Genomic DNA, 27387 nt, shown 5'->3' on the forward strand with positions numbered 1-27387 from the left:
TAACGTCAAGATTATTGTCTCTAATGACCTCATTAACTAATAGCGTTTTGGAAGATAATGATCTTATGTTTAAGAAGCCCATATTATAGGTAGTGGGCTGTTTTGAGGAGTTTTTGTTGAAATTATCCGTAGTAGCAATATTAATAATGTTGTGTTTATTATGTGTAGTGCACTTTAAATAATTTCGACCATATCTAGGAATTGATATGACGGGAATTTTCCGATTGTTTGCTTGATGTTGTGATAAACCGAACGCATCATAACTTGCCACCTCAGTAGAGTGCATGTCTACTTCTGACACAGAAAAAACATTTTTTGAGTTGTGTATTGTTCTAAAATAGTTGCTATGTGTGCAGGTATTATCCAGCCTGGCGCTGGCTAGTTCTATTTTAACAAACTTCTCACCCGGACTAGCGCTTCTTTGAGGATTAGCCTTTCGCTTTGTTGTTAGCCCCGCTCGGCATCCCCGCTTCTGCTTCCGCTCACACCGCTTACGTGTCTTCCGTTGACAGTCCCCGCTGGCACTTAACTCCGCTGCTTTAGAGGCCGCTGGATGTAGCCAGCGAAGAATCCCCATGCTAGCGAGGAGGTCGAAAGTACCCGCATCTTTCAGCCTATAACGGCCCGATCTATCCACATCCAGAATCGTCTGTCGGTCGTATCTGATCACGAAGCGTCCACGCTGTGAGCCAGCCATGAAATAGACAGAATTGACGGGTATTTTTGCCAAATCGCTCTACACTTCCAAGAGCGTCTGCAAGCCGCTGCCATCAGGGCGCCGCCATCTTGTGATTGAAATCCAATCATATTTAAAGGCCTACTGAAATGCGATTTTATTTAAACGGGGATAGCAGGTCCATTCTATGTGTCATACTTAATCATTTCGCGATATTTTTGCTGAAAGGATTTAGTAGAGAACATCAACGATAAAGTTCGCAACTTTTGGTCGCTGATAAAAAAGCCTTGCCTCTACCGGAAGTAGCAGATGAGTAGCGTGACGTCACAGGTTGTGGAGCTCCTCACATCTGCACATTGTTTACAATCATGGCCACCAGCAGCGAGAACGATTCGGACCGAGAAAGTGACGATTTCCCCATTAATTTGAGCGAGGATGAAAGATTCGTGGATGAGGAAAATGAGAGTGAAGGACTAGAGGGCAGTGGGAGCGATTCAGATAGGGAAGATGCTGTGAGAGGTGGGTGGGACCTGATATTCAGCTGGGAATGACTAAAACAGTAAATAAACACAAGACATATATATATACTCTATTAGCCACAACACAACCAGGCTTATATTTAATATGCCACAAATTAATCCCGCATAACAAACACCTCCCCCCTCCCGTCCATATAACCCGCCAATACAACTCAAACACCTGCACAACACACTCAATCCCACATTGCCCAAAGTACCGTTCACCTCCCCAAAGTTCATACAGCACATATATTTCCCCAAAGTCCCCAAAGTTACGTACATGACATGCACATAGCGGCACGCACGTACGGGCAAGCGATCAAATGTTTGGAAGCCGCAGCTGCATGCGTACTCACGGTACCGCGTCTGCGCATCCAACTCAAAGTCCTCCTGGTAAGAGTCTCTGTTGTCCCAGTTCTCCACAGGCCAATGGTAAAGCTTGACTGTGATCTTTCGGGAATGTAAACAATGAAACACCGGCTGTGTTTGTGTTGCTGCAGCCGCCCGCAATACACCGCTTCCCACCTACAGCTTTCTTCTTTGCTGTCTCCATTGTTCATTGAACAAATTGCAAAAGATTCACCAACACAGATGTCCAGAATACTGTGGAATTTTGCGATGAAAACAGACAACTTAATAGCTGGCCATCATGCTGTCCCAAAATGTCCTCTACAGTCCGTGACGTCACACGCAAGCGTCATCATACCGAGACGTTTTCAGCAGGATTTTTCGCGCAAAATTTAAAATTGCACTTTAGTAAGCTAACCCGGCCGTATTGGCATGTGTTGCAATGTTAAGATTTCATCATTGATATCTAAACTATCAGACTGCGTGGTCGGTAGTAGTGGGTTTCAGTAGGCCTTTAACTTTGTCTTGTTGATGGATGGGACAAGTTCGGAATATATCCATTCACAGCTCTTTAACGGCATGCATTTAAAGAGGAATGGGGGTTAGTTTTGACCGAGAGCCAATAAGATGCTTTTCCTTGCGAGATGAGGAAGTCACGGCCAAAAACAAAATGTGTGGCTTTAACATGTTTGACATCTTAATATCTGTACACTTGGGATAAGATGAAGAGGACACATTTCATTTTTTACTGCTATATTGCCATCAGCAGGCTACACAACTGTAAGTCAAATCTATTTTCCTGCTTCCGGTGTGCCAAAAACTGATTCCCTGCCAAAAATTGGAGCGTGTACGGCTTTCAGGCTTTGTCTGTTTACAACTCAATTACAGCAACATTTTTGTTTCATCTGACATCACATGGACAAAGATAAGACCTTCTGGAGGAAAGGTCTGTGGTCAGATAAAACAAAAATTGAGCTGTTTGGCCACAATACCCAGCAATATCTTTGGAGGAGAAAAGGTGAGGCCTTTAATCCCAGGAACACCATTCCTACCGTCAAGCATGGTGGTGGTAGTATTATGCTCTGGGCCTGTTTTGCTGCCAATGGAACTGGTGCTTTACAGAGAGTAAATGGGACAATGAAAAAGGAGGATTACCTCCAAATTCTTCTGGACAACCTAAAACCATCAGCCCGAAGGTTGGGTCTTGGGCGCAGTTGGGTGTTCCAACAGGACAATGACACACAAAAGTGGTAAAGGAATGGCTAAATCAGGCAGAAACAAGTCCATGTCAGAAAACCAACAAATTTAGCTGAACTGCACAAATTTTGACGAGAGGAGTGGTCAAAAATTCAACCAGAAGCTTGCCAGTTGTTTGTGGATGGCTACCAAAAACGCCTTATTGCAGGGAAACTTGCCAAGGGACATGTAACCAAATATTAACATTGCTGTATGTATACTTTTGACCCAGCAGATTTGGTCACATTTTCAGTAGACCCATAATAAATTTATAAAAGAACCAAACTTTATGAATGTTTTTTGTGACCAACAAGTATGTGCTCCAATCACTCTATCACAAAAAAATAAGAGTTGTAGAAGTTATTGGAAACTCAAGCCAGCCATGACATTATGTTCTTTACAAGGGTATGTAAACTTTTGACCATGACTGTATATGATATACATAACGAAGTACCCTTTAAAAAACTGAAACCAACCCCAAACAACATATTAGTGATTCAAAATAATATTTTGATATTGACACATCTCACCTGTATGCACAGATGAGATGTGTCAATATCAATATTTTACTCTCAATCCCTCTTGGCAACCGAGAAGACATTGATTTAATGAGTACATCCAAACACTTTAATAATATTTGTTATGTGCATGAACAAAGAGAAGTTAATATATTGTATCTCACTTTTAAACAAGAAAGAGGTTTAAGCACATCAACATTGACTCAACAACAGTTCTTTACAACCTCATTAATACCATAGAAATGGCCAACTCTTTCATTTTTCAGACGCGATAAAGGCTTAAATGATTTCAAACCCATATCGTTACAATAACCACAATTATTGGTGTTTGTCTTACAAACCCTGTTTCCATATGAGTTGGGAAATTGTGTTAGATGTTAATATAAACAGAATACAATTATTTGCGAATCATTTTCAACCCATATTCAGTTGAATATGCTACAAAGACAACATATTTGATGTTCGAACTGATAAACTTTTTTTTTTTGCAAATAATCATTAACTTTAGAATTTGATGCCAGCAACACGTGACAAAGAAGTTGGGAAAGGTGGCAATAAATACTGATAAAGTTGAGGAATGCTCATCAAACACTTATTTGGAACATCCCACAGGTGAACAGGCAAATTGGGAACAGGTGGGTGCCATGATTGGGTATAAAAGTAGATTCCATGAAATGCTCAGTCATTCACAAACAAGGATGGAGCGAGGGTCACCACTTTGTCAACAAATGCGTGAGAGAATTGTTGAACAGTTTAAGAAAAACCTTTCTCAACCAGCTATTGCAAGGAATTTAGGGATTTCACCATCTACGGTCCGTAATATCATCAAAGGGTTCAGGGAATCTGGAGAAATCACTGCACGTAAGCAGCTAAGCCCGTGACCTTCGATCCCTCAGGCTGTACTGCAACAACAAGCGACATCAGTGTGTAAAGGATATCACCACATGGGCTCAGGAACACTTTGAAACCCGGCCCAGGGCATCACAGAAGCCAGTAAACACGCTAGCGGGTCTACCTGGTTGATCCTGCCAGTAGCATATGCTTGTCTCAAAGATTAAGCCATGCAAGTGCAAGTGCAAACCCCCCATATGCGGTCCTCTCCAAGGTTTCTCATAGTCATTCACATCGACGTCCCACTGGGGTGAGTTTTTCCTTGCCCGTATGTGGGCTTTGTACCGAGGATGTCGTTGTGGCTTGTGCAGCCCTTTGAGACACTTGTGATTTAGGGCTATATAAATAAACATTGATTGATTGATTGACTGTCAGTAACTACAGTTGGTCGCTACATCTGTAAGTGCAAGTTAAAACTCTCCTATGCAAGGCGGAAACCGTTTATCAACAACACCCAGAAACGCCGTCAGCTTCGCTGGGCCTGAGCTCATCTAAGATGGACTGATACAAAGTGGAAAAGTGTTCTGTGGTCTGACGAGTCCACATTTCAAATTGTTTTTGGAAACTGTGGACGTCGTGTCCTCCGGACCAAAGAGGAAAATAACCATCTGGATTGTTATAGGCGCAAAGTTGAAAAGCCAGCATCTGTGATGGTATGGGGGTGTATTAGTGCCCAAGACATGGGTAACTTACACTTCTGTGAAGGCGCCATTAATGCTGAAAGGTACATACAGGTTTTGGAGCAACATATGTTGCCATCCAAGCAACGTTACCATGGACGCCCCTGCTTATTTCAGCAAGACAATGCCAAGCCACGTGTTACATCAACGTGGCTTCATAGTAAAAGAGTGCGGGTACGAGACTGGCCTGCCTGTAGTCCAGACCTGTCTCCCATTGAAAATGTGTGGCGCATTATGAAGCCTAAAATACCAAAACGGAGACCCCCGGACTGTTGAACAACTTAAGCTGTACATCAAGCAAGAACGGGAAAGAATTCCACCTGAGAAGCTTAAAAAGTGTGTCTCCTCAGTTCCCAAACGTTTACTGAGTGTTGATAAAAGGAAAGGCCATGTAACACAGTGGTGAACATGCCCTTTCCCAACTACTTTGGCACGTGTTACAGCCATGAAATTCTAAGTTAATTATTATTTGCAAAAAAAAAAAAAGTTTATGAGTTTGAACATCAAATATCTTGTCTTTGTAGTGTATTCAATTGAATATGGGTTGAAAAGGATTTGCAAATCATTGTATTCCGTTTATATTTACATCCAACACAATTTCCCAACTCATATGGAAACGGGGTTTGTACATGTAGTAATCAGTTGTGGACAGACGAATCCCCAGCAGTGCAGATTTAACAAGTGTGCGTGCTCCCGCAGCATATACTCCATAGACTACTTCATAGTCTATGGAGAATGACATTTTTAGCCTGCCGTATTGTTATTGGGGGCAGCGAGGTTTGGGTGGGAGAGCGGCTGTGCCAGCAAATTGCGTGTTCCAGGTTCGATCCCAGCTTCCGCCATCCTAGTCACGTCCGTTGTGTCCTTGGGCAAGACACTTCACCCTTGCTCCTGATGGGTCGTGTTTAGAGACTTTGCATGGCAGCTCTCGCCATCGGGGTGTGATTGTTTATATTAATGGAAATAGTGTCAAAGCGCTTTGTGTACCTTGCAGGTAGAAACACGCTATAGAAGTATAATCCATTTACCATTATTTATGATCACTCAAATGGCAAAAAGAAGATACATTTTTCTTCTTCCTTTTTATGTATAAATTTGGCCTTGGTTTGTTTTGTGTCTAGCATTGAACGAAGAGAGCACAGTCTACCAAGTCAAATTCCTTGTTTGTTAAACATACTTGGCCAATAAATTGGATTTTAATTTTGATTCTGTTCGCGCCAAAACTAACAAACTGATCAGAAACATCAGTTTTGCTTTAATGCTTGGTATAAGTACTGTAAATACAGGCTGAGTAAAGTGTTCCTCATATCTTAGAATACATCTGAGATGACTCATAGTCTGACAAAGTTTTAGACACGTCCTCACTTGAATTTGTTTATTCTTGCAGACAGACATTTTAACATATGGGTGACAGACAGTGTTATTTTACCATTTATCTGCTTGAAATTCCTCAATGTCACATTCGTTTTCCTTTTTTAATAAACTAGAATAAAGAGAATAATGAGTTTTCCTGCGGTCCAACTCATTAAACACAAATAAGAACAGCCAACACAATAAAAAAACAAACAGGTTTTATTTTGTTTGCGTTAGTATGCAATTAACCCGGTAGAGTTACTTTGATTGTGCGTAACAACAACAAAAACTCATAGCACAGGAATATAAACAGAACTTCCTAAAGTTGAACCAGATGCTGCTATTTATGTCAATAATAATGGTGGTGGCAAAGAAACAGCAAAACAAGAAGAGGGTCACCTTGAAACGTTTATTCCTTCCTGCTAACTAAGAGCAGGAGGGGAGACATCCACTTGTGAGAAGCACAAAAAGTTGCACAAAGACGGATTTAATTCTCTCAGAACCACACTGGCTGCACGCACATGAGGCCCACTTTTATTCATAGATGTTGGAGGCCCAACCACGAGAGTCACGGCTCAATCAGATGACGGTTAATAATGATAACTGCCACCTTGTATGATACAAAACCCAAAACCAGTGAAGTTGGCACGTTGTGTAAATGGTAAATAAAAACAAAATACAATGATCTGCAAATCATTTTCAGCCTATATTCAATCGAATAGACTGCAAAGACAAGATACTTAACGTTCGAACTGGTAAACTTTGTTATTTTTTGCAAATATTAGCTCGTTAGGAATTTGATGCCTGCAACATGTTTCAAAAAAGCTGGCACAAGTGGCTAAAAAGACTGAGAAAGTTGAAGAATGTTCATCAAACACTTATTTGGAACATCCCACAGGTGAACAGGCTAATTGGGAACAGGTGGGTGCCATGTTTGGGTATAAAAGCAGCTTCCATGAAACGCTCAGTCATTCACAAACAAGGATGGGGCGACGGTCACCACTTTGAACAAATGCGTAGCAAATTGTCGAACAGTTTAACAACAACATTTCTCAACCAGCTATTGCAAGGAATTTAGGGATTTTACCATCTACGGTCTGTAATATCATCAAAAGATTCAGAGAATCTGGAGAAATCACTGCACGGCCGTGACCTTCGATCCCTCAGGCAGTACTGCATCAAAAAGCGACATCAGCGTCTAAAGGATATCACCACATGGGCTCAGGAACACTTCAGAAAACCACTGTCAGTAATTACAGTTGGTCGCTACATTTGTAAGTGCAACTTAAAACTCTACTATGCAAAGCCAAAGCCATTTATCAACAACACCCAGAAACGCCGCCGGCTTCGCTGGGCCCGAGCTCATCTAAGATGGACTGATGCAAAGTGGAAAAGTGTTCTGTGGTCTGGCGAATCCACATTTTAAATTGTTTTTGGAAACAGTTGTGTCCTCCGGACCAAAGAGGAAAAGAACCATCTGGACAGTTATCGGCGCAAAGTTCAAAAGCCATTATCTGTGATGGTATGGGGGTGTATTAGTGCCCAAGGCATGGGTAACTTACATACCCGTGAAGGCACCAGTAATGCTGAAAGGTACATACAGGTTTTGGAGCAACATATGTTGCCATCCAAGCAATGTCTTTTACATAGACGCCCCTGCTTATTTCAGCAAAACAATGCCAAGCCACATTCTGCACGTGTTACAACAACGTGGCTTCATAGTAAAAGAGTGTGGGTACTAGACTGGCCTGCGTGTAGTCCAGACCTGTCTCCCATTGTCAAATACGACAACGGAGACACTGGACGGTTGAAAGCTGTACATCAAGCAAGAATGGGTGAGAATTCCACTTGAAACACATCACAAATTGGTCTCCTCAGTTCCCAAACGTTTACTGAGTGTTGTTAAAAGGAAAGGCCATGTAACACAGTGATAAAAATGCCCCCGTGCCAACTTTTTTGCAATGTGTTGCTGCCATTAAATTCTAAAAAATTAAGTTTCTCAGTTCAAACGTTAAATATCTTGTCTTGCTGGCTTTTCAACTTTGCGCTTATAACAATCCGGATGGTTCTTTTCCTCTTTGGTCCGGAGGACACGAAGTCCACAGTTTCCAAAAACAATTTGAAATGTGGACTCGTCAGACCACAGAACACTTTTCCACTTTGTATCAGGCCATCTTAGATGAGCTCAGGCCCAGCGAAGCCGACGGCGTTTCTGGGTGTTGTTGATAAACGGTTTCCGCCTTGCATAGGAGAGTTTTAACTTGCACTTACAGATGTAGCGACCAACTGTAGTTACTGACAGTGGGTTTCTGAAGTGTTCCTGAGCACATGTGGTGATATCCTTTACACACTGATGTCGCTTGTTGATGCAGTACAGCCTGTTTCATCGAAGGTCACAGGCTTAGCTGCTTAAATGCAGTGATTTCTCCAGATTCTCTGAACCCTTTGATGATATTACGGACCGTAGATGGTGAAATCCCTAAATTCCTTGCTGGTTGAGAAAGGTTTTTCTTAAACTGTTCAACAATTTGCTCACGCATTTGTTGACAAAGTGGTGACCCTCGCCCCATCCTTGTTTGTGAATGACTGAGCATTTCATGGAATCTACTTTTATACCCAATCATGGCACCCACCTGTTCCCAATTAGCCTGCACACCTGTGGGATGTTCCAAATAAGTGTTTGATGAGAATTCCTGAACTTTATCAGTATTTATTGCCACCTTTCCCAACTTCTTTGTCACGTGTTGCTGGAATCAAATTCTAAAGTTAATGATTATTTGCAAAAAAAAAATGTTTATCAGTTTGAACATCAAATATGTTGTCTTTGTAGCATATTCAACTGATTATGGGTTGAAAATGATTTGCAAATCATTGTATTCCGTTTATATTTACATCTAACACGATTTCCCAACTCATATGGAAACGGGGTTTGTATTATTGCTATTGAACATTGGCTCTATTGCTTCCGTGTTGTACAACATGTTAACCATGTGATCAAAGAGCGCTACATCTTTCTCCTCCAAATGATTATAACGTTAAACAACAATTAGCAATCTCTTTCCACCTGCTTCCAATTAATGTCTGTATCAGACGAAAAATCTTTATTTTCCAGTAAACAATATTATTGATCATCGTCCCCCTCCATAAATTAGTTTTTTGTACAAAACATGGAGTAAATTACATTCTAGTTTGATATAAAAAAATGTAACAATTGTTTCACATTATTAAAAAAAAATATAATGAACTAGTTAACATAATACCTTGAAGAGTAAATAGGAAAGAAGTCACAGGGTCTTATAATCAATTTTATGATGTATAAACAGTACAGAAGTAAAAAAATTCAATGCATTTATTGCTGAAATGTCACAGTAGGTATTACACACAGAAAGGAAGGAGTTTGTACGGTGAGTTCAACGTGGAGGATTGACTTTAGAAGTTCATTGGGATCACCTGGCAGATGTCAACACCACGCAAGACTACATCAAGTGTTGGCCTATATAGCTACTGTGGTCCATTCCGAGACTAATTCAATCTTCGCCTCTCCCCCCTCCGCTGAATTCTTTTAAGAATACCAATCAAATTGGAGCACAAAACAGTGCCGGGCTGATGGACCATGTCTTACAAAGCAAGGTATTTACAAACAGAGGAGGTATTGTTGCAGTTGTTTGGATCTGGTTGCTGAAAACACAACAGGCTATACATGTTAGTTTAGATCTCTGCTAGCCCCCCCCAAAATAACTTTAACAATCACAGTGCAGCTTTAAAAATTGCTGAGCTAAAACTGGCTTTCCACCCAAATGAGGGTTGGAAAAAAAACTATTGTGAGATAAGGCCGTAAAAAATGTGGTTTGCCTGTGGGAGAATAAAAATAAACACAATAAATACATAGCAATTTGGATACATTGTTTTGTTAATAGGATTAAGAACATAAATAGTGATTGATACCTTCTCCAATAAATAGTTGTGGTAATCTATTTACAATATGCACACGTCTCCCGTATAGTTATGTCTTTATCTGGATGTGTTCATCTGCCACCGATTAATACAAATTGCTGTATTTTTAGCATGCATGTTTTTGCAGAGGACTTCTGAACAAAGGTTCTTAGCCTCTGGGTGCCACCATACGTTCTCTTTTTGGGTATTTCAGCAGATATATCAAACCAAATTAGGTTTGGCAGAGGTAGGGCGCATTACTGAATTTGCATTAACACACAATTCAGGATTAGGTCTCTGCTTTTTGCAGATGATGTGGTCATGATGACTTCATCCGGCCACGATCTTCAGCTCTCACTGATCCGGTTCGCAACCGAGTGTGAAGCGACTGGGATGAGAATCAGAGCCTCCAAGTCCGAGTCCATGGTTCTCGCCCGGAAAAGGGTGGAGTGCCATCTCCGGGTTGCGGAGGAGACCCTGCCCCAAGTGGAGGAGTTCAAGTACCTCGGAGTCTTGTTCACGAGTGAGGGAAGAGTGGATCGTGAGATCGACGGGCGGATCGGTGCGGCGTCTTCAGTAATGCGGACGCTGTATCGATCCGTTGTGGTGAAGAAGGAGCTGAGCCGGAAGGCAAAGCTCTCAATTTACCGGTCGATCTACGTTCCCATCCTCACCTACGGTCATGAGCTTTGGGTTATGACCGAAAGGACAAGAGCACGGGTGCAAGCGGCCGAAATGAGTTTCCTCCGCCGGGTGGCGGGGCTCTCCCTTAGAGATAGGGTGAGAAGCTCTGCCATCCGTGGGGAGCTCAAAGTAAAGCCGCTGCTCCTCCACATCGAGAGGAGCCAGATGAGGTGGTTCGGGCATCTGGTCAGGATGCCATCCGAACGCCTCCCTCGGAAGGTGTTTAGGGCACGTCCGACCGGTAGGAGGCCACAGGGAAGACCCAGGACACGTTGGGAAGACTATGTCTCCCGGCTGGCCTGGGAACGCCTCGGGATCCCCCGGGAAGAGCTGGACGAAGTGGCCTAGGCTGCTGCCCCTGCGACCTGACCTCGGATAAGCGGAAGAAGATGGATTGATGGAAGCATGGACAATTCAAACCTTGAAGACGTCATTGCAGACTGGCTATGACACACAGGGACTCTAAAATGGGTTGTGGAGGGAGCGGCCCTATTTATATTGCTACTGTGAAAAACTACTAGCATACATATTTTCGCCCGCACTACACCATTGCGTAAATATCAAAGTGTCTACAAAAGGGAGGGATGATTGTCATGAGAAAACCCGATAGAGGTCATATTGGAAAGAGGCCGATGAGCTCGGTAGAATCTAGACGGCGTTTTCCTCGCTGCCCTCGAAAAGTTGTGCTTTTCTTGGAGGACCTGTGAAGAAATAAGTATGAATGAGGACAATTACTAACAATAGTGATAAAAATGTGAGGCATGTACTGACTGTTGCAGTGGCCGTAGTGACGGACTCCTATAGAGTGGCCAAGGAAGCAGGTGGCGCGGCGAAGGTGGCAGGCACTGGGGTAGGTGATGCTGTCGTTGCCGCAGATGGGCTGCTCGGAAGGCAGGGGTCTGGGGCAGGGCGTGGAACGGCACATGACGCAGTGGGCGCTGTTGGTCTGGTCGGTCACGCAGGTGTGCGTCCCCGGACATACAACGTTGGCGCACGACTCTGTGGAAACAAGCCAATAACAACTACTGCATTTGTTCCCTTCAAATGTCTCTTACCCAGCCAAAATATATTGAACTATAATGATTAATGCATCAGAGCAGATCATAGCAAACAAAACAAAGAACTACAATCTTTATCTCAGACCCTGATAGGTTGTATTTCGGCTCGTTATAACGATGTGATGCTCGAAGTGGTGGCGCCAGCAAGGGTCTGTTGTAGGGTTGTACGGTATACCGGTATTAGTATAGTACCGCGATACTAATTAATCATATTCAGTACTATACCGCCTCTGAGAAGTACCGGTTCAACCCCCCTCACCCATCGTGTCATTGCTGGACGAGCATGTTCAGCAGCGCACAATCAAGGAGTACTTACAAGCAGACACAGTGTGTAAACAGAAAAGGGAGAACAGACGCATTTTGTCTTAAAAAGTAAAGAAGAAGGTGAAGTTATAACACTGAAACGCCCTCAGGAAGAGGTTCTTTAAGATATGGCTAGCTAGCGTGCGACTAAAGTCCAGCCCCATTCGGCAGTGTTGTAGCTACTTCTAAATCACTAATCCTCGCCTCCATGGCGACAAATAAAGTAAGTTTCTTACAAGTATCATCCCTGCAGGACGAGGAATAGCTAAACATGCTTCACTACACACCGTAGCTCACCGGCGCCAAAATGTAAACAAACGCCATTGGTGGATCTACGCCTAACATCCACTGTAATGATACCAAGTACAGGAGCGTATCTAGTCGATACTACTATGATTACATAGATATTTTTTGCCATCACAACATCGTCTTTCGTTTTTTCAAAATGTATATTATGTTTATAAACTCAGGAAATATGTCCATGTACACATGCGGACTTTGAATATGACTAATGTATGATCCTGTAACTACTTGGTATCAGATTGATGCCCAAATTTGTGGTATCATCCAAAACTAATGTAAAGTATCAAACAACAGAAGAGTAAGTGATTATTACATTTTAACTGAAGTGTAGATAGAACATGTTAAAAGAGAAAGTAAGCAAATATTAACAGTACATGAACAAGTAGATTAATAATTCATTTTCTACCACTTGTCCTTAATAATTTTGACAAAATATTAGAATTATAAATGACACAATATGTTACTGAATACGCTAGCAGATAAATTAGGAGCCTTTGTTTGCTTACTTACGAATAAAAGTATTGTCTTGTATGTTCACTAATTTATTTAAGGACAAACTTGCAATAAGAAACATATGTTTAAGTAAGATTTTTTGTTAAAATAAAGCCAATAAAGCAATTTTTTGCGGTCCCCTTTATTTAGAAAAGTATCAAAATTATTTTGGTACCGGTACCAAAATATTGGTATCGGGACAACACGAGTCTGTTGTCATCGCGTTCTGGGCGGCATTTTGCCTTTCTCGAAGACAAATGTGCTACTTTTGCGTTGTTTTAAGCTGTTGGAACCATTCAAATCGCAAAATATGTCAAGATGTGATGATTGAAAATAAGTAAAGGGGCACGCACTCCAGATCAAACAGGCAGAGTTGAAGAACGCACGCGTTTGCAGTGGTAACCTCATTAAAGGTTTGCTTGATAGACCTTTAACGTTTAGTATTTCCCACTGAATTATTATCTTGATATTATTTATATTTCTTAGCACACGTTTTTGCTACGAGTTTCTTAAGCACCAATTTGGCGAGTCTAAATAAAATAAAGCAAATGTGTGCAAAACCTAAAATATAACACCTTCACCAAAGGCAGCAATCATAAAAGAAGCTTTCAGCACATACGCAACTTTGACATCTGTAGTTATAATTTGATAAAAGACGGGAAAAACGTGCATACTTGTAAACGGCGTCTACAACAACAACAAAGTAACAAACATGGCTGTAGACGCTAAGATAAGTCATGAAATGCAACCTTACTTGAGCAAAAACGATACATGATTTATCTGGGAGAGTCTTGATACCAATTTCTTTCACCCAGTCACGCACAAAGACATTGTAGGCCTCCGTGATTTTGTACGTTTTTTTTTTGTTTTGCCGTGTAGAATGACGTCTGGAGCACCAGATAGTCCGACATGTCTTGGAATGCGACCGACGGTTAATCCTTGAGATCACTCAACAAATCTTATTTTGATAATGTATAGGGATATATTCTATTGCATAGTTCTGCTTTTAGTGGTTTTAGTAGTCTAGGCCCTCTGCATACTCCAAATACAACCTATATTTTGGAAATTTGGAAATTTGGAATTTCGTAAAAACATACCTTAATTCAACCTAAACTTGGCAGTTCAAACCTGTGAGATCATATGAGACTTCAGTTCAGTGAACTTCCAAATGATTAACTTTGCATGTGTTTTGCTTTTCTTAGGCTTTTTAGTATGATGCCACCAAATAAGAAAACCAGTGATGGAAAAAGAGGAAAAATTGTGAAGATAATCATAGAACCAGGACTGCAAAGCATGGTCCTGGCTGCTCATTGCACTGCCTGATACCGTACTACTTCAAAGGGCAAATAGTTTTAGTAGATTAATATTGTTTATATTTGTATTATTAGGGACCGCAATGTCCCTTTGGGACAGAGGACCCTATTGTATTTTGTGCGTTTTATTATTATTATTATTATTCCGGCGCCTCTTTGAGCTGTAATTTGACCCACTTAACATGCTTCAAAACTCACCATATTTGACACACACATCAGGACAAGCAAACATTGCCATCTAATAAAAAAAAACCAAACCCCAAAACTCAAAATTGCGCTCTAGCACCCCCTAGGAAAAAACACAGACAAAACTGCTTGTAACTTCCGGTAGGAATGTCGTAGAGAAACAAAAACCTCTATGTAGGTCTGACTTAGACCTAGATTTCATACATTGACATCCTTCAGCAAAAACCAACAGGAAGTTGGCAATTCCCCCTTCAAAACAAAAGTTTCGTAAAAACAGTCACTTTTGCCTCTTTGAGCTGTAATTTGACCCCCTTAACATGCTTCAAAACTCACCAAACTGGGCACACACATCAGGACTGGCAAAAGTTGAGATCTAATAAAAAACCCAACCCCAAAACTCAAAATTGCGCTCTAGCGCCCCCTAGGAAGAAAACACAGACACCACTGCTCCTAGGAAGAAAACACAGACAAAACTGCCTGTAACTTCCAGTAGGAATGTCTTAGAGACATGAAACAAAAACCTCTATGTAGGTCTCACTTAGACCTACATTTCATAGATTGACAACCCCCAGCAAAAATCAACAGGAAGTTTGCAATTCCCCCTTCAAAACAAAAGTTTTGTAAAAAACGGTCACCTTTTTTCAAACATTATCTCCTCTGAGCGTGTTTGTCGTGTCGGCTTCAAACTAGCACAGGAGAGAGATTGAATCCTTCTGATTAAAAGTTGACCAAAGAGTTTTAATTACTGCCCCGATTTGGATTTTATGTGCCGTCAAAGTTGGTCCCGTCCATCGCTGCTTGCAGCTTTTATTATAAGAGTTTTTGAAATTTTAGTAAAAATAAAAAGGCTGCAACAATTAAACGATTAAATAGATTAATTCAATTAAAAAATAAATATATTATTTTGCTTTGATTAATCGTTTAAGTGCAATTAATGAAAAGGTTATATATTCGGACCGTGTGGATTGCCTGGAATATTAAATATTAACTGACGTAGTTTCCGCAAGGCAGTGGAGAGTTTAAAAAAAATATAATACATTTTTTATCTATGCACACATGTTAAAAGTGCAATTTCAGTGTGCATTTAAGAGAAAAAAAGTGAAGGTTATGGCATGCAGAGCAATTTTTGTTTGAATATCAAACTATATTCCTGAAAATCCACAATGAGGTGATATAGTTTGTTTTATTGGATTCCACGGTTACTAAAATAAAATGATAGTTGCTGCATCTGTACAGTTAATCAAGGTTTTAAGATAAATCAAGGTTAATCAATGTTTTAAGATAAAGTCCCAACGATAGTCACACACACACGAGGTGTGGTGAAATTACCTTCTGCATTTGACCCATCCCCATGTTCACCTCCTGGGAGGTGAGGGGAGCAGTGAGCAGCAGCTGTGGCCATGCTCAGGAATAATTTTTGGTGATTTAACCCCGCAATTCCAACCCTTGATGTTGAGTGCCAAGCAGGGAGGCAATGGGTCCCATTTTTATAGTCTTTGGTATGACTCGGCCGGAGTTTGAACTCACAACCTTCCAGTCTCAGGGCGGACACTCTAACCACAAGGCCACTGAGCAGGTCAAATAATAAACTAATAATTCACATGTTATAATTATTATTATTATCATTGTCGTGTATCATTAGAATCTCTTATGGGGTAGTTTATTGTCAAATATAAAGTCAATCAGCTTCATGGAGCAGATTTGTTTATTAAAATTTTGGAGTTTCCACTCTACTGTGCTAATATGGACCTCACAGCTGCTGCTCAGATATTCTGGCCATGCCAAGGCTTCACTCTGTCAAGCTTTATTCTTATGAGTCGTATAATTACACAATATTTTAAAACTGATTGCAGCAGGGGAAAAAAAACAAAAAACACCCATCTTGTATGAGCAATGTTGTGGCTGACTGTTTGGGGTCGTTTCTGCATAGCTGCGTGGCTAGCCTTTATTCTTATGCGCAAAATCTACCATTTTGGGTTAAAGCTGTGAAAAAAAACCCTTCATCTCAAATAAAACACACCTTTTACGCTTTGATCAAATTTATAATTTGTTGCATAGCTCGTGTCATTATTACACACATGTATTAGTTTGAACGCTAAACCATTGCAGTATGAGATCACTATTACTATTAGAGATGTCCGATAATATCAGACTGCCGATATTATCGGCCGATAAATGCCTTAAAATGTATCGGTTTCAAAAAGTAAAATGTATGACTTTTTAAAATGCCACTGTACAGAGTGGTACATGGATGTAGGGAGAAGTACAGAGCGCCAATAAACCTTAAAGGTACTGCCTTGGTGTGCTGGTCCAATCACATAATATATACGCCTTTTCACACATTAGTGAATGCCATGCATACTTGGTCAACAGCCATACAGGTCATTAGTTTTCATTAATGTCGGGGCTCAGGCTTTGAGCTGAGGCAACCTTCATTATCGAACGAAGATGTTCATCAGTCATTATATCTCCTAGTCCACCTGGACCACAGTCTTGGGGGCGTGCCTTAAAGGCACTGCCTTTAATGTCCTCTACGTCCGCTTTTCATCCATTCTATCAACGTGCCGGCCCAGTCACAAGATATGTGCGGCTTCTGTACGCACACACACGTGAATGCAAAGCATACTTGATCAACAGCGATACAGATTACACTGAGGGTGTCCGTATAAACAACTTTAACACTGTTACAAATATGCGCCACACTGTGAACCCACACCAAACAAGAATGACAAACACATTTTGGGAGAACATCCGCACCGTAACACAACATAAACACAACAGAACAAATACCCAGAACCCCTTGCAGCACTAACTCTTCCGGGATGCTACAATATACACCCCCCCCCACGCCCCCAACCCTGCCCACCTCAACCTCCTCATGCTCTCTCAGGGAGAGCATGTCCCAAATTCCAAGCTGCTGTTTTGAGTCATGTTAAAAAAAAATAATGCACTTTGTGACTTCAATAATAAATATGGCAGTGCCATGTTGGCATTTTTTTTCCATAACTTGAGTTGATTTATTTTGGAAAACCTTGTTACATTGTTTAATGCATCACAACAAAATTAGGCATAATAATGTGTTAATTCCACGACTGTATATATCGGTATCGGTTGATATCGGAATCGGTAATTAAGGACTGGACAATATCGGAATATCGGATATCGGCAAAAAAGCCATTATCGGACATCTCTAATTACTATATATAATATATAATCATCACTTTTGTGCAAAAAGATGAAGATTCATATATTGTTTGGATTTTGATAAAATGCTGCTTAGGTCCCTTTTAGTACTGCTGCTATCATCAACACTCAAGTAGGTCTGATCAGCTATTACAGTAAACATTCGTCCAGTCATCCAGTGTACATTCTAATCCAGACCTGGGCAAATTAAGGCATGCCGCCCGTTAAGTTTTTCAATACGGCCCGCCGGACATTCCCAAATAATTTTTTTTAGATCTTTAAGATGGAAACTGTAGCTGCCATTATGATGTGCAGTGATGTTTTTTAAATTACTGTATATCTTGAATTATACAAAGTATTTCAATGGTTGGAATCTGCGCTTTTGCATGATATACTGGTTACTATGGTAATGTAATTAGTTACTATGGTAATTAGTTACTATGGTAATCTACAAACCCCGTTTCCATATGAGTTGGGAAATTGTGTTTGATGTAAATATAAACGGAATACAATGATTTGCAAATCATTGTATTCCGTTTATATTTTTAAAATGCCGCTGTACGGAGTGGTACACGGACGTAGGGAGAAGTACAAAGCGCCATAAACCTTAAAAGCACTGCCTTTGCGTGCCGGTCCAATCACATAATATATACGACTTTTCACACACAAGTGAATCCATGCATACTTGGTCAAAAGCCATACAGGTCACACTGAGGGTGGCCGTATAAACAACTTTAACACTGTTACAAATATGAGGGTGGCCGTATAAACAATTTTAACACTGTTACAAATATGTTACGGAATACAATGATTTGCAAATCATTGTATTCCGTTTATATTTACATCCAACACAATTTCCCAACTCATATGGAAATAGGGTTTGTAAGTCACAGCAGCTCAGACAAGGCACCAAGCAGCGTGGGTGTGGAGCGTTCCCACAGAGTGTTTCCAGAGCGGCCAGCCTGAAATGCGGGTGTTGGGGACAGACGCGGAAAGAGATTTTTACAACAAAGTTCTACAGCTTAGTGATATATCACATATATCCGATTGTAGGTGGGTTTTTTTTTACCCTTCGCCTTCATATTTCGTTTGTTGCATTTTTGTTGCGTTTCGCTTGATTGTAAAATATGTTGAGTTGAGTTTGAGTTTATTTCGAACATGCAAGTATACAACATGATACATCACAATCTCCAGTTTCTCTTTTCAACATGTTCGAAAAGGAGTAGGAAGAAGCAGAGCTTATTTAATCCTACCCCTTTTCTTTTACATAACAGTTGCTAAAACTTTTGTTCACTTCCTGTTCTCAATTTATTCACAATATACTCCATAAGTAATCACAATAAAATAAGTAAATAAATGATAATTGGTGAAGTAAGTTACATTTCATATGTTGAGATAAGTAAGATTATTTTGTGAGTGAAAGAATGAAAGAATGGATGAGTTAAATAAATTCAGAATGTTTATCATGGTTCTTCTTCTTTGTACTTTGTAAACACTTTAAGTTTGAAGAGTTTCTTGAAGTGGATCATATTAGTACATTGTTTGATTGCTTTGCTTAATCCATTCCATAATTTAATTCCACATACTGATATACTGAAGGTCTTAAGTGTTGTACGTGCATACAAATGTTTTAAATTACATTTCTCCCTAAGATTATTTTTCTCCTCTTTTTTTGAGAAGAATTGTTGTATATTCTTGGGTAGCAGGTTATAGTTTGCTTTGTGTATAATTTTAGCTGTTTGCAAATTCACTATGTCGTAGAATTTCAGTATCTTTGATTCAATAAATAAAGGATTTGTGTGTTCTCTATATCCAACATTATGTATTATTCTAACTGATCTTTTTTGTAACACCGTTAATGAATGAAGTGTACTTTTGTAGTTATTTCCCCATATTTCTGCACAATAACTCAGATATGGTAACACTAGTGAGCAGTAGAGAATATGAAGTGATTTTTTGTCTAGAACATGTTTTGCTTTATTCATTATTGACGTGTTTCTTGCTACTTTATGTTGTATATTTTTTACGTGAGATTTCCAGTTCAATTTATCATCAATCATTATACCAAGAAATTTGGTTTCATTTACTCTTTCAATTTCTATTCCGTCTATTTGTATTTGTGTTTGACTTTCTCTTCTACTGTTACCAAATAGCATTATTTTAGTTTTACTGAGATTCAACGATAGTCTGTTTTGGTCAAACCATCTTTTTAATTTGTTAATTTCTTCTGTTATTATTTGTAGTATCTTCTGTGTGTTCTCTCCTGAACAAAACGCTGTTGTATCATCTGCAAATAATACTAACTTTAAATCTTTTGTAACTTTACAAATGTCATTTATATATAGATTGAATAATTTAGGTCCTAGTATTGATCCCTGAGGTACACCACAGGATATATTTAGCGTTGTAGAGGTGTGTTCGCCTACCTTCACGTATTGTTTCCTGTTCATTAGATAACTTCTTATCCAGTTTAAGACTAATAACCCTCTGATGCCATATCGTTCTAGTTTTTTGATTAAAATATTGTGATTAATTGTGTCAAATGCTTTAGTTAGATCCATAAAAACTGCTGCCGCACATTTTTTATTATCTATAGCATTGGTAATTTCTTCTGTAATTTCAATTAAAGCCATCGAAGTTGAAACATTAGCTCTGTATCCATATTGATTTTTTTTGAGTATTCTATTTTTATTTATGAAACTCTCTAATCTGTTATTGAACAGTTTTTCAATGATTTTAGAAAATTGTGGAAGTAAGGAAACAGGTCTATAATTTGTAAATTGATGTTTGTCGCCAGTCTTGTAAATTGGTGCAACTTTAGCTATTTTCATTTTGTTTGGAAATGTACCTGTTTGAAATGATAGGTTACTAATATACATTAATGGTCCTGAGATCTCTTCAATAACCTTTTTTATCGTTTCCATATCAATTTCATTACAATCAGTTGAAGTCTTAGATTTACATTTTTTCACGATTGTAACTATTTCCTCCTGTGTCACATTACTGAGGAACATGGAGTTGGGATTTCGCTCTATGGTATCATTATAGTCCTCAATTGAAACTGGGTCTGGAATCCGTTCTTCCAATTTTGGTCCAATATTTACAAAATAATTATTGAAGCTTTCAACTACTTCCTTTATGTTGTCATTTTTTTTTATTTCCGTCTAAGAAGTATTGAGGGTAGTCCCTCTTAGTGCCATTTTTAATAATGCTATTGAGGATGCCCCATGTTGCTCTCATATTAGTTTTGTTCTTGTCCAATAATTCACTGTAATATTCTTTTCTACATAATCGTAGTATGTATGTTAACTTGTTTTTATACTTTTTGTACTTAATTTCTGCCTCTGTAGTTCTTTGTGCTATACATTTCCTATATAGTGTATTCTTCTTCTTACAAGCATTTTTTAATCCTTTTGTCATCCATGGTTGATTATTCTTTCTCTGCTTATTACTGAGTTGTATCCATGGACAATGTTTGTTATAAAGTATTGTGAACTTGTTTAAGAAATGTTCATATGCTTCATCAACCTCATTTTCATTGTACACATTGTCCCAATCTTGCTTTTGTAGCTCAATTTTGAAAGCAATCATCCTCTTCTCTGTGCACAGTCTTCGAAATGTCCTTTTGTATTCCATGTTCTTCTTGTAGTTTCCATCATATATTGTAAAAACTGGCAGATGATCACTAACATCGGTTATAAGTAGACCACTTGTAGTGTTATTATCAAAATCATTGGTAAAAATATTATCAATAAGCGTGGCACAGTGTCCTGTAATTCTGCTTGGCTTTGTGATTTTAGGATATAAACTGATGCTGTACATTGTATCAATGAAGTCGTCAATAGACTTTTGCTTGTTAGGGTTCAATAAGTCAATATTAAAGTCACCACATAAGAAAATTATTCTTTGACCATTGTCCATGTAAGTAGCCTTGATCCATTCTTCAAATGTTTCTATACTTGACTTAGGTGATCTATATATACAACTGATGAATATGTTTTTGCTTTTTTCCTGACATATTTCAATTGTTATACATTCTAAGATATTATCTATAGCAAATGACATGTTTTTTACCACTTTGTAGTTCAGGTTCTTCATCACGTACACAGCTACTCCTCCTCCATTTTTGTTGTTTCTGTTGATGTAGTTTAGTTCATATCCATCCAGATCAAAATCTATTCCTTTTTTATCATCAATCCATGTTTCCGTGACAGCAATCACTTTGAAGGGTTCGTTGATGTGTTCCAAAAAGTTCTTAATATTGTTGTAGTTTGCATACAAGCTTCTGCTATTAAAATGAATAATTGACAATTTGTTATCACATTTAATGTTGCTGTTATATTGATCATCCGTATAATAAAAACAATTATTACTGAAGTGGGAGAAAAAATTTGTATCTGGATCTATATCATTTTCCAAATCCTGGTTTTTGTGATCTTTGTTGCAGAAATTTTTTAGTTCCATGTTTTCTTGTTCAACAATCTTTGATGTTGTTTCAATAATCTCTATAAGTGTAGGTGGATGCAATCCTGAATCTAGGTCCTCTTGTTTAGTCGTTCCTTGGAACATAGTGTTGATGCTGAATTTAGGTGCTTGTTTTCTGTCAGAGTCCATTATCATCGTTGTTGTGGAAGCTGTGTAAACTTTAAAAATTGTCCAGGTCCTTGATGTCATGGACAGCAAGTAATAAATGGGTTGTACTTGTATAGCGCTTTTCTACCTTCAAGGTACTCAAAGCGCTTTGACACTACTTCCACATTTACCCATTCACACACACATTCACACACTGATGGAGGGAGCTGCCATGCAAGGCGCTAACCAGCACCCATCGGGAGCAAGGGTGAAGTGTCTTGCTCAGGACACAACGGACATGACGAGGTTGGTACTAGGTGGGGATTGAACCAGGGACCCTCGGGTCGCGCACGGCCATTCTTCCACTGCTCCACGCCGTCCCTACTAAGTACTCTTGCTTCTGGACCTCCATTCAGCTTGATGTAGATTTTACAGTTGGCGCTCCAAGTTCCCTGGATTTTTCCCTCCTTTCTCAAGTCGCGTGCTTTCTTGGCGATTCCAGCATTACGTTTTGTGAGATGCTCATTCATGTACACATTTGTTCCCTTCAGCTTCTTTCCCTGTCTCAGCAATGCCATTTTAGATTTTCTGTTTACAAGTTTCACGAGCACGACTGGAGTGGCGTTGTTGTTTCTTCCGTTCAGTGGGATGCATGTTTCGATGGTAATGATGTCAATTTCAATTTCTTTTGATTGCAGAAAGTTGACCACTTGCTGTTCTGCTGAGACCATATCCATTTCATCTGGTTCACCTTCATTATTCACAGCTTTCGCATAGGATCTTGGTTTAATTCGGTGCCCTGTCACGATGATATCATTTATCCGTTTATCCTGATCCATTTCATCTATGATATTCCTCAGCATGTTGTTGTCTTCTTGAAGGATCTTTATTTGTTTGCCCATTTCAGTGGCTTCATTATTTCTGATGTTTTTGTGAGATTGCAGACTTTCTATATTTTGCTGCAGACTTTTCACATCTCGTCTGTGTTCTTCTTTCATTTCTTTCATTTCTTCTTTCCATCCCTCCATCATGTAGTTCAATTTTTCTAACATTTCTTCTTTAAAATCATGGATCATTTTTTGTATCCCTTCTTGATTCCCATCATTTCCTGTGTCCAGCCTCAAATCTTGTTCAGTCTTTCCTTTAGCTTTTCGCATCGCGGCAGTCGATGACGTCAGTGCCTCTTATGTCTTAACGGCAGTTACTTCTTTAGCAACTTGCGGTACTTTTAACTTGTTTTTTCAACAATTTCGTACCTTGCGCCATTCAGAGATCAATTTTGGGTGTCAGCCTGTCAACTTTTATCACTCTGCGACGTCGGAATCACTTTAAAACAGCTGTAAACTCGCCGTAGCTTTTGGTTGCCAGGCAACCGCTTTGAACTGCGGCAAGGCGCCGTTGGCTTGAGGCTAACGGCTCTTCCAACTCGCCTTATTTCGCGTATACCGTATGTGCCTCTCAACTGACCAATATCAGATCGAAGATGCCAGGTGACTCTCCTGTGGCTGTGATCACAAATCAGTGGTCAAAATCTTCAGACTTAACAAAACTCCGGTAGCAGAAGCGGAGCCTTTTTCTTTTGCGTCCTTTCTCATTGACAGGAAGTGACGCGTAGATCCAGAGGGGGGTGTGACGTTCATATGTTGTCAATATTCAGTGTTTTATCGTTCATAGTTAATATCGTAAATCCCACATTCTTTTTTTTCATGTACATTCTGGGTGTCTAATTCAGTAAAAAAAATAAAAATTCCATTCCGTTTTTTAAGGCGGTCTGTCATAACTTTTTTAGCAATCAGACATTATTGTGAGGTTTTGTATTAGTGTTCCTAAAAATAGATATACCGGCCCCAAGACACGTTTTTTTTTTCTCTAAATTTGGCCCCCCGAGTCAATATAATTGCCCAGGCCTGTTCTAATCAATTTTCTGTGCAATTTTGTGGCGCTGCACCACACAGTGCCCTGGTAGTTGTGCACTGCTGTAAACTACAACCATAATACCAGAGTCTTTGCTTACTTTTGCACTCTCCTTGGTACATGACCTCAAGGTCGGGTTGTCCCATGCAGCGCGCCATCAGCAGAACGCACTCGTCCTTGTAGGACTTGCCATCGCTTCCGCACACGGCGTGCTGACGTGCGACGTGGGAGCAGTCGGGAGAGCACATGCACTGCGGCCTTCCCGTTTTCATCTTGCACACTTTCCCAGGGTCGCACTTGACGCCCTCGCACGTCTCTGCAGGGAAAAAAAAGTATGTAAAAAAAAAAAGAAGACAGTTGTGCAAGTTTTTACATCGCACGATATTTACGCTAATCACATCTTTTTATTGAGCGCTACATGTGGAAGGAGGGGTCCGGGGGGGACGGCGGAGGGGGCTTACACGCCTGCTGGAATGTGAGCCTGCAGTGTTTTCATAACACGTCAGTGTGTTAATGGCTGCATGCAGACAGGGCCCACTCTTCTGCAGAGGAGTTCAGATGACATTCAGAGGAAATTGAACGTTCTGTGAGTGCAGTGTCCAACAGGGTGGCCCACGGGTAATTTTTTTTTTTTTATTGGCCTACGGCAAATCTGGGCAAAATACAGCCCGCACGCAACCCATTAAGATTTTCAATCCGGCCCGCCGGACGTTCTACATCATTTATTTGGACCTTTAACATCAAAACTGTAGCCGCCATTATGCTGTTTTTGAAATCTTTTGAACTACATAAAGTATTTCAATGATTGAAATCTGCGCTTTTACAAACCCCGTTTCTATATGGGTTGGGAAATTGTGTTAGATGTAAATATAAACGGAATACAATGGTTTGCAAATCATTTTCCATCCATATTCAATTGAATGCACTACAAAGACAAAATATTTGATGTTCAAACTCATAAACTTTATTTTTTTTTGCAAATAATAATTAACTTAGAATTTCATTGCTGCAACACGTGCCAAAGTAGTTGGGAAAGGGCATGTTCACCACTGTGTTACATGGCCTTTCCTTTTAACAACACTCAGTAAACTGAGGGGACACATTTTTCAAGCTTCTCAGGTGGAATTCTTTCGCATTCTTGCTTGATGTACAGCTTAAGTTGTTCAACAGTCCGGGGGTCTCCGTTGTGGTATTTTAGGCTTCATAATGCGCCACACATTTTCAATGGGAGACAGGTCTGGACTACAGGCAGGATCAGATTTTTTGGTCAGATTTTTTCAGCTAAATGTGTATATATTATTTATACACACATACACATAACCTACTCAGTGGCCTAGTGGTTAGAGTGTCCGCCCTGAGATCGGTAGGTTGTGAGTTCAAACCCCGGCCGAGTCATGCCAAAGACTATAAAAATGGGACCCATTACCTCCCTGCTTGACACTCAGCATCAAGGGTTGGAATTGGGGGTTAAAGCACCAAATATGATTCCCGGGCGCGACCACCGCTGCTGCCCACTGCTCCCCTCACCTCCCAGGGGGTAATCAAGAGTGATGGGTCAAATGCAGGGAATAATTTCACCACACCTAGTGTGTGTGTGACAATCATTGGTACTTTAACTTAACATTGGCCCCCCAGACACATTTTGTTCTGTCAATGTAGCCCACCGAGTCAAAATATTTGCCCAGCTCTGGACTACGGTATATTTTGTATGTCAAATTATGTACACTGTACACAGAAAACAAAAATTCAGAAAAATGACCCCGCCCAAAATATGTGTCTTAAAAATATAGCCTCTTTGATGATTGTAATTAAGGATGTCCGATAATGGCTTTTTGCCGATATCCAATACCCCGATATTGTCCAACTCTTTAATTACCGATACCGATATCAACCGATACTGATATCAACCGATACTGATATCAACCGATATATACAGTCGTGGAATTAACACATTTTTATGCGTAATTTGGACAACCAGGTATGGTGAAGATAAGGTACTTTAAAAAAAAATACAAATAAAATAAGATAAATAAATTAAAAACATTTTCTTGAATAAAAAAGAAAGTAAAACAATATAAAAACAGTTACATAGAAACTAGTAATTAATGAAAATGAGTCAAATTAACTGTTAAAGGTTAGTACTATTAGTGGTCCAGCAGCACGCACAATCATGTGTGCTTACGGACTGTATCCCTTGCAGACTGTATTGATATATATTGATATATAATGTAGGAACCAGAATATTAATAACAGAAAGAAACAATCCTTTTGTGTGAATGAGTGTGAATGAGTGTAAATGGGGGAGGGAAGTCTTTTGGGTTGGTGCACTAATTGTAAGTGTATCTTGTGTTTTTAATGTTGATTTAATAAAAAAACAAAACAAAAAAAAACGATACCGATAATAAAAAAAATTATTCCGATAATTTCCGATATTACATTTTAACGCATTTATCGGCTGATAATATCGGACATCCCTAATTGTAATGCATCTTGTCATGATGAATAAATGATGTACATCTTTGTCAGAATACACACGCTTACGCTTTGGTACTTTTTGGAGTACCGTATTTATCGGAGTATAAGTTGCTCTGGAGTATAAGTCGCACCGGCCGAAAATGCATAATAAAGAAGAAAAAAAAACATATATAAGTCACGTTTTTGGGGGAAATGTATTTGATAAAACCCAACACCAAGAATAGACATTTGAAAGGCAATTTAAAATAAATAAAGAATAGTGAACAACAGGCTGAATAAGTGTACGTTATATGAGGCATAAATAACCAACTGAGAACGTGCCTGGTATGTTAACCTAACATATTATGGTAAGAGTCATTCAAATAACTATAACATATAGAACATGCTATACGTTTACCAAACAATCTGTCACCCCTAATCACTAAATCCCATGAAATCTTATACGTCTAGTCTCTTACGTGAATGAGCTAAATAATATTATTTGATATTTTACGGTAATGTGTTAATAATTTCACATATAAGTCTCTCCTGAGTATAAGTCGCACCCCCGGCCAAACTATGAAAAAAAACTGCGACTTATAGTCCGAAAAATACGGTATGTTAAATTCCCCAAAAAGGTGATTTAGTTGGTGAGTTAAGAATATAATATATGAAACGCTGAATTCAAATGTGAAGCATATCAAAGTCAGTTTATTTACAGTATATGTGGCCCAAAGTGGAGAAAGTTTGGGAAGCTTTGCAAGGACTTAAT

The 27387-nt window shown here is 39.6% G+C and overlaps 1 protein-coding gene across 1 annotated transcript in view; it reads right to left on the reverse strand.

Moving 5' to 3' along the window:
* Window positions 1–9547: 9547 nt before the first annotated feature.
* Window positions 9548–27387, reverse strand: part of fstl3 (follistatin-like 3 (secreted glycoprotein)) — a 20620-nt gene continuing 2780 nt past the window's right edge. Inside the window, exons 3-5 of the mRNA XM_061977806.1 lie at window positions 24262–24477; window positions 11609–11836; window positions 9548–11538 (exon numbers count right to left, since the gene is read on the reverse strand). Of these exons, the coding sequence (XP_061833790.1) occupies window positions 11486–11538; window positions 11609–11836; window positions 24262–24477 (497 nt within the window). The 3' untranslated portion in view covers window positions 9548–11485. The remainder of the gene's footprint in view (window positions 11539–11608; window positions 11837–24261; window positions 24478–27387) is intronic.

This window comes from Nerophis lumbriciformis, linkage group LG18 (assembly GCF_033978685.3).
Source record: "Nerophis lumbriciformis linkage group LG18, RoL_Nlum_v2.1, whole genome shotgun sequence".
Classification (NCBI taxonomy): Eukaryota; Metazoa; Chordata; class Actinopteri; order Syngnathiformes; family Syngnathidae; genus Nerophis; species Nerophis lumbriciformis.